We start from the raw sequence: 8,253 nt of genomic DNA, 5'->3' as shown, positions 1-8,253 counted from the left end.
TTAGACCTACATGATCTTTCGGTGGTAGGTAAACACATTAGACCAGTAGTTCCCAATCTGTTCTATATCCTACATTTCTACTCTCCCTTTCTTGGTTTTCAAAAATTTCGCAAACCTCACCTTATTTATAATTGAAAAGGTGGATCACCTTTTTTGTATGGATAGTAATAAATAATAATTATAAAATCGTAATCCTTAACCGGTCGTTATAATTTTTTTTATTTTTTCCCTGCATTGTAAAACAAATAATCAAATAAATAGACATTTTCCTTGCCGACGATTGCTTGCGCCTCTCCAGAAATATGTGTTAAGACCCATCACGGGGGGGAGCCCCCATGTTTGGAAACACTGCGTTTAGCGTTATACCAATCACTCGTTAATTGAGTAGGAGAAAACAGGTTACTGTTTTCTCTTCGAAATCTTGGCAATTTAGCCATGACTGATCAGTCCACCGTCGGGCGTCGGATTGGTGCTAGATGTTGTTTCATTTTACACGATCTCGGTCAACGTCAACGGCTCGGCGTACGATTCGTCGTATTTCCGATTTCTACTACACCGCTAATGGCTAATCGCTATCAACATTTTATCATTTATTCGATTTAAACTTTAAAGTCGTTATAATAATATTATTTTATTCCTCAAATACGCGCGATACGTGATCCGGTCACCTCCGTTTTAGTTCAGTAGGTACTTCATCACAGTGCCTGATGCAGACCTCTGCAGTAGTTGACGAAGATACTATTCCATAGAAAAGTAAATAAAACAATTGGAAATATTCTTCCATTTTCAATACACGAAAACAAATATTAATTTGTCATGTATAGCCGTATAGGTGCCTATATTTTGTATGATATATTGATATTACTGTAAATTAAAGAGCATGCCGTTATGTCCAGCCGGCCATTCAATATGGCATTTTCGAAAATTAATAATTACTTCTACAGTTATTTGAGTTATTCGTATAAGATATAAAAGGTATGATTTCCAAAGAATAGAAATAAATTGAACGATCACATATTATTATGTGTCTATAACCAGAAGTCTGGACACACGCAACTGTAATATGTCAGTGCATTTTTTAAACTATATATTATAGGTGAAATTTGTGTCGCTTAGTTGACTATTTTTAAAGACTAGACGGCTCAATTTTTTAAAAAAAAGTATAAAACTAATACTACCTATGTAAAAAAAAATAATCAAGTATAGAATAAAATATATCATATTTTATTTTAAATAAATTATGAAGGGCGAGCTTGAAATAACTTTATCGTACTCACTATGATTTAATATTTTTTTTGAGAATATAATTTCCGTCGCCCAGTGAAAATTCCTTAAAAAATGCACTATTACATAATATGTTTATAAATTATGAATGATACATACACCAATCATCAATGTCAAATTAAGTGTGGTAAAGGTTTTTAATAATTTATGTAATTTAATAGGATAATTCACGGTTAATTAGGGACCTATTATAATTATACAAATAACTGGAATTTCCAAGCATTATCATTTATCACCATACGCGTCCATACGCATTTGGCCTATACCTACCAATGTTCGGTCGGTAGATACCTCTAGTACCTGCTTATAGTACCTATATTGTACTTTAATTTGTAAGAAAAAGAAGGTAACTTGTTTTTTAAATTTTCGAAAAATATTATAATATTATTCCGTATTGTGACACGTGTACAACACCACGACGTGCCCCCACGTGTTCCCATCATAATATAATAATAATATGGCTCGTATTGTATACAAAGATTAATAACAATTAAATAATCCTATATTTTTGATTAACACTTAGTACTTACTGTAGTTGGTTATACAGCCGCCCAGCCACTGCCGACTTGTTGTCAATTCAGACATAAGTTGTGTAAAAATAAAATGACAAATTACATAAGAAGAAATTGTGAACCTGTCGTGAATCATACGATTAAGCGATGGCCCCAAGACGAAATCGGCATATTGGATGGAAATTGTTCTTTTAACGTCGGCGTAAGTATAATAACTTAAGCATAAAATACTAGCTAATAATAAGAAGGTGATATACTTATATACGTAAGTGTAAGATAACACATTTTTCCATTTTATTTTTCTAGTATTTGGGATGCGTTGAAGTATCGGAACCCACAAATTCAAAAATATGCCGTGAATCGTTTGCTAAATTATATCAGGAATATAAAATAGGAATTTCTCATCCAAGTTCTGCTATTTTATGGATAACAGGATATGAATTAAGAATTGTTGACAAAATATCAAAGGTTATAATATAATATACTTCAATAATATTTTTGGATGTAAATTAGGTATATCTATATAAAAAAGCCAATATATATAATATTATGTAGGTATGTAAACTTAACATTCTACTTATAAATAATAATTAATAAGCATGGACGAAGATTTAGTCAAATTATTTTTAAATTTATAATCCTTTTTACCTTTCACACACAATGCACACAATGCTCATGATTACCATAAGCTCAAATAGTTTAATATTTTCTAAACATTATATGATATGCTTAGTTCCAAATATTGGTTTTTTATGGGGGTAAGTACTTGGTCAATAGTGGTTACTTCATACTTGTAGTTGTACTTCACAAGTGCTGGAGCGCTCCACTGTATTATACATTTATACACATTGCCACACACATGTATGATTGCTTACTAGTTGCTAAGCGCATGTTTACAAGTCCTGACTCACAAATGCAAGCTCATAAAAAAAAAAATATCAATATTAAACTCCTTAAATTTTGTCTGTTTTCAATCCCTTTAAATAATAACATAGTTGCATGCTACATAATATAAATCTTAAAATATTCATAGAATTTAAAATTTCTAGTCCATACTAATGATCAGATTTTAAATAAGAAGGTGTATATTTTTTAGAATTTAATTCTGGCTCAAACTATTGAAAATGTAATATTTTGTGCATCGACCACAGACAATGCAGATCAGTTATTCTTTACTAGCAGAGACTCTCGCAATAACAGATGGCTGTGTTATTTGATTATTGTTACAGATCTTTCGGTACGTATTTTTCTTATCCTTTAAGAAATATAATATAAGCTTATTATATACTTGTAAAAATTAATAATAGTTAATCATTTTAAATAGAGCGACCGACTATGTAGGGCAGTGGGATTTGCATTTAGAGTATGTCTGAGGAGGAAAACTATACGGGAAGGATCTGCAACGAATACAACAAGTACCAGATCTATAGGTTAAATAAACTTAAGTGTAAACAACAACTAAATGTCTTGTAAAACGTTTACATATTATAAACATGTTGTTAGAAATGTATAGTTAAGACTGCAGTGTTGTCATAATGTTTTAATCATTTACTTTATATTACTACTATTAAAATTACAAACGTTTTAATATTTTATCAATGCAGGATTTACCACCTATCATATGTACTTTCAAACCAAAATATTTTTATATGCAGATTTCTGTGAAGACATGGTATCACTTAATCCCATATTATATAATATTTTTGTAATATTTTTTTATACAATTAATACCTATTGATTGACATTTTATTTTTAACAATAATGTTAAAAATTCAAAATATTTAAGCAATATTTTATTAATGAGTGATTTCCACTTATTTCCTAATAGTTAACAATATTTATAAGGGTGGGACTCTTATCGTCCAAAAATATTATAGCACTTTTTGATCACATTTTTAGTATACACAATTTGGGAAACACTTACTTGAAACCATTTTTTAGCATTACCCTGAGAGTACCACGAGGATACGGTTGATGCTGAGAAACATTGATTGTTCTTATTTTTTATTGTACTTTTTTTTTAACATTCAACCAGGCACAGACCATTGTAGATGGGCATAAATAATTTTAATTAAGTGTTTCCCAAATTGTGTATGATAAAAATGTGATCAAAAAGTGCTGTAATATTCTTGGGCGAAAAGGAAAAGTAGTTTTAAAATATTTGGGCGAAAAGCGAAAGTTTATTTTTGGGCGAACGAAGTCTTGTCCCATTTATATCAGGGTTTTGCACCTAAATTAATCTTATACCCTATATACCTAATCTTGTACCTGAAATAATGGCAATAGCTGACACCAATTAAATTGGATACTGGAAATAAAAATATTGTCAAAAATCAGAAAAATTAAAAACCAATTTCCAGAAATACGAATTACAGTTTTCAATGTGAACACTTTTCCATGCTGAAATATAAAAATTATATTATTAATTGTTACTATTTTAATAAAACTATGAACAATATATTAATATTGCTAATAAGCATTAATAAAGACATTAATCGTCATTCATAAGTATTGATATTTTGTATTTAAAAATGTAGCACAGAAAATAGAAAATAAATATTAAATACAGTTTTAAAATAACAGAAAAAACAGCAAACTAACAAAATAGTACAACATTTTTAATATAACACAATATCTCACATTATTTCAAAACACGCAATACCTGAGTTCAATTATTGTAAGTGTTGTTTATACACGAAATATTAAAAAATGTACCAATTACCAATACTGGATTTCAATACCAAATACATTATTTCGGGTGATAAACTCTGATTCAAACATCCAACGTTTGATTTTTGTTTGTGACCTAAGGTCTGTTTTATAATTAGAAATTACTAATTTAACAACAAAATTATATTAACTTTTTGAAATAGTTAGTAATTTTGGTTTGTGAATTTAGTTGTTTGTACAGTTTATTTTCTAATAGTATTTGAAGTTGTTTAGTGTGATCATAACTTTTTGGAAAATGTTCATTAGTTGCTAGATATTGTTTTAATTTGTCTAGTGCATCAAATACTTGACTCAATGTAATTTTTTCATTTCTGGTATCTACTTCCTCATCATTGTCTGTTTCTTCTCCATTATTACCATGATTAATATGTTCAGCACCCAATAATTGACTAGAAGTAATAAGTTCAGAGTCTACATTTTCAAATTGTTGAAGTGCTTCGGAGTCATAAACAAGTAGATTTGCTGCCCAAGAAACTAAACTTTCTTCTTTACTTGATTTTTCTTCTACTTCTTTTAACTTGGCACTACCAAAACAATTTGTAATCATTTGTGGCGAAATTTGCTCCCATGCTGACTCCAACATGCAAATTGCTTGGAATATATCAACTTTTGCAATTGATATATTTTCAATTTGTTTAGCATGGTGAAGTATAAGTTTTTTTTTAAAGTGAAACTTAAGGGACTTGATAATGCCTTGGTTCATAGGTTGAATTGATGACTTGTAGGGAAAATAGACCACCTTAATTGATCTAAGTTTGTTGTGCCCTGAGTGAACTGGACAATCATCAATTAAAAGCAATGCTTTTTGAAATGTTTGAAATAAATCCATATCCCACTGCTGCAGAAAGTGTTTAAAAATTAAACTTGTCATCCAAGACTTCTGATTATGTTCATATTGAATGGGTAAATCTTTTATACCCTTACAACTTTGAGGATCTTTAGGTTTTCCGATTACAAGAAGTTTTTTCTTTTTGGTTCCCGTCATATTTGCCGTAACTAAAATAGTCAAACGTTCCTTCGAGAGCTCTCCATCTATAACAGAATAAAAAAAGGTAAATTATATACATCATCAACTGATTTAAGTACTTAATCCATTCAAAAGTTAAAATTGTGTGCATATATTTATAATTTGCACATGTAGGTATTATTTACAACAAATAATGTGAGAAGGAGCTAAGATTTAAGAAGGATGTCAGTTCCCAATTTATTTTCTCTCTCTGCCCCACATGCAACATAACAAATTTATGTTTAGCAGAAACAATCCTGTGTTGTTACCTTTAATATTGGAATGAATTCACCTATTGTCAAACTTTAAGCTACCATTGCTTGTGCATTGGCTGCATTGGCTATGCTATTCGTAAATTGATTATGTTACGTGTTGGTTAGAGAGAGAAAACAAATTAGGCGCTAATAGTCTGCCATCCTTTTAATATATCTGCAGCCACAAGAAATTGAGAAATACAACCATACAAAATACATTAAACAATAATAAATTTACATAATATTATGTTTAATGGATTTCAAAAATTAATTCATATTTCAAATAATTTGTGAACGATCTAAAAATGTAGGTATGCTAATGTATCTTCATCTGAGAATTCTATCTTAGTTCAAGACGACCTTGATAGACTTAAGTGATTGGTGACCAATCATTGGTCCCTCAAACAGACTTAAGTTAAATACAGCAAAATGTTTTTAAATGTCATTCTTTCGTTCCAAAACTAAAATAAATAATGTTATTATATCTGTGGTGATCAAATAGTTGAAATTAATACATATCATGATTCGGGGGGTAGTATTCCAACCTAATTTATTATTTTCTCCCCATATTTAATATATTTGCTCTAAAGTACTTACGAGTCATGGTTTCTTAAGAGGACGTGATACCCGCATGTGTTGTCTCCGTCTTACAAGTGCGTAACATAGTAAATTTTACGCTCAGCAGAACACGTGTAGCTCCGTTAGTTTAAAAATTAGTGCGAATTGACCTCTTATAAAATCTAAAGGTAAGATTATTATCTAGTCGACCGCATAGGTTTTTTATTATATTTTAATTTTAACGCGAGTTATGAGTATTTTAAGATGTATAAAAAAATTACAATTTTAAAATACTCATAATTCGCGTTAAAATTAAAATATAATAAAAAACCTATGAGGTTGACTAGATAATAATCTTACCTTTAGATTTTAGAAGAGGTAAATTCGCACTAATTTTTAAACTAATGGAGCTACACGTGTTCTGCTGAGCGTAAAATTTGCTATGGTACGCACTTGTAAGACGGAGACAACACAGGTATCACGTCCTATTAATCCGTAATACGAAAGAGTATATTAATGAGCTGTGTTTTACAACACTATATACCTTTTTAGTTGGACCAATTTTAGAGTTCTGTTTTGTCCTTTGGAATCCCTCACAAATTCTAGTTGAAACCCTTGAGAGAGTCCAAAGGTTTTTGCGTCCCATCGCTTAAAAGAGAAAATTGCTTGTTAACAATAATTTAACATAAAATATTTCTTCATCGTGTATTCAGGCCGGCCTAAATTTAAATTCCCTTACTTCTAGACGAAAATCCATAGATATTTATTTTATGAACAAATTAATAAATGGCATTATATCCTGTCCGGAATTATTACACTCCATAAATTTCCATGTTCCTCAATGTAATTCGCGTTCCTGCCCTTCGTTTTCAATTCCATTTCATAGTACTATATTACTACTTATGGCTATAACAATACCTTGGATCGTATTGCCAGAGAATTTAATGATTTAAAAGATTATGATTTGTTATAAGTCTCCCACAAGTTAAACCAAGTTTCTCTTACATTTTATTATTATTTTTGTGTTAAATATAAATTACTTCATATTTATTTGCTAATTTAATTAGTATTAATATCATGCATTCTATTTGTATATTATTTTTTTTCTCTTTTCTTATGATATTATTATAATTTTAAGTAGGTATTTAAGATTCACCGTGATTTACTATAATTTATCTGTACTGCGTACCTACTTGAGTCTTTTAGGCGTTTAAACCAATAAATAAATAAATATTGACACCTTAATATTAAAAGATTCAATAATAAAAGATAAATAAGTACTAAGGCTGAGTCAAAAAAAAAATATAGGTATAAATAAATATGTATAACATACAATTATGAAAAGTCTTAAGTCCGCAATTCTGTAACATTTATAGATTTAAATAATTAGGAACTATTTAGGTCTTATATAATTTCATTCGAAGTTAAGGTTATTTTATACTTTTCAATTCATGCAATTTTTTATGAATGAAAGTTAATTTCAAAATACGTGGTTCAAAATTTCAAATAAACGTCTGCGGAACTGCGAGAGAATAATAGATATGGAAAAGACGGTAAGCGGAAAAAATGACCACGGACAAAAAACCCACAGAAAAAAACCCAAAAATTAAAAAAACCCACGGAAAAAAAAGTGTGTTTTATATTATTTTGTTGATTAACTCAAATACCATATACATAGTTATTTTATTTTGTGATAAAACAGTACATAATTTCAATTGTGATTCAAACTATAAAATATATAATAATTAACAAATGTCATAAGTGATGATATCATCACAACATTACAGATAATAAAACATAATCATAATAATAATCGCAATAGTCGCAAAAATTAAAGTATACATAAAGTTAATCGTGCTTTATTCGTGTGTTATATGAAATAGCTTCTAAAAAATTGTCAATTGTCCTT

General features: G+C 29.3%; 2 protein-coding genes across 6 annotated transcripts in view; one reads left to right on the top strand and one right to left on the bottom strand.

The window, feature by feature from the left end:
• Nucleotides 1-428: 428 nt before the first annotated feature.
• LOC111026424 (protein numb-like) lies at nt 429-3,507 on the top strand. Of its 4 annotated transcripts, none has more exons than XM_022304515.1 (5): nt 429-753; nt 1,820-1,998; nt 2,103-2,264; nt 2,893-3,033; nt 3,104-3,507. In XM_022304515.1, the coding sequence occupies exons 2-5, from the start codon at nt 1,888-1,890 to the stop codon at nt 3,167-3,169; spliced, it is 480 nt and encodes a 159-aa protein (XP_022160207.1). In that variant the 5' UTR covers nt 429-753; nt 1,820-1,887; the 3' UTR covers nt 3,170-3,507. The 4 variants fall into 4 exon arrangements, with proteins under 4 accessions (XP_022160207.1, XP_022160204.1, XP_022160205.1 ...); XM_022304512.1 differs by having other exon boundaries at nt 433-753; nt 3,121-3,507; XM_022304513.1 differs by having other exon boundaries at nt 433-753; nt 1,808-1,998; nt 3,121-3,507.
• Nucleotides 3,508-3,809: 302 nt separating this feature from the next.
• LOC111026423 (tigger transposable element-derived protein 4-like) overlaps nt 3,810-8,253 on the bottom strand; it is an 8,469-nt gene continuing 4,025 nt past the window's right edge. For both annotated transcript variants that reach the window (XM_022304510.1, XM_022304511.1), the window contains one exon: nt 3,810-5,558. In XM_022304510.1, coding sequence (XP_022160202.1) covers nt 4,648-5,558 — 911 coding nt within the window. In that variant the 3' untranslated portion in view covers nt 3,810-4,647. The remainder of the gene's footprint in view (nt 5,559-8,253) is intronic.

The sequence above is a fragment of the Myzus persicae genome, unplaced genomic scaffold, assembly GCF_001856785.1.
Source record: "Myzus persicae strain clone G006 unplaced genomic scaffold, MPER_G0061.0, whole genome shotgun sequence".
In the NCBI taxonomy this organism is placed as follows: domain Eukaryota; kingdom Metazoa; phylum Arthropoda; class Insecta; order Hemiptera; family Aphididae; genus Myzus; species Myzus persicae.
Note: the sequence above shows the minus strand (reverse complement) of the source record. Positions and strands in the feature narration are given on the sequence as shown.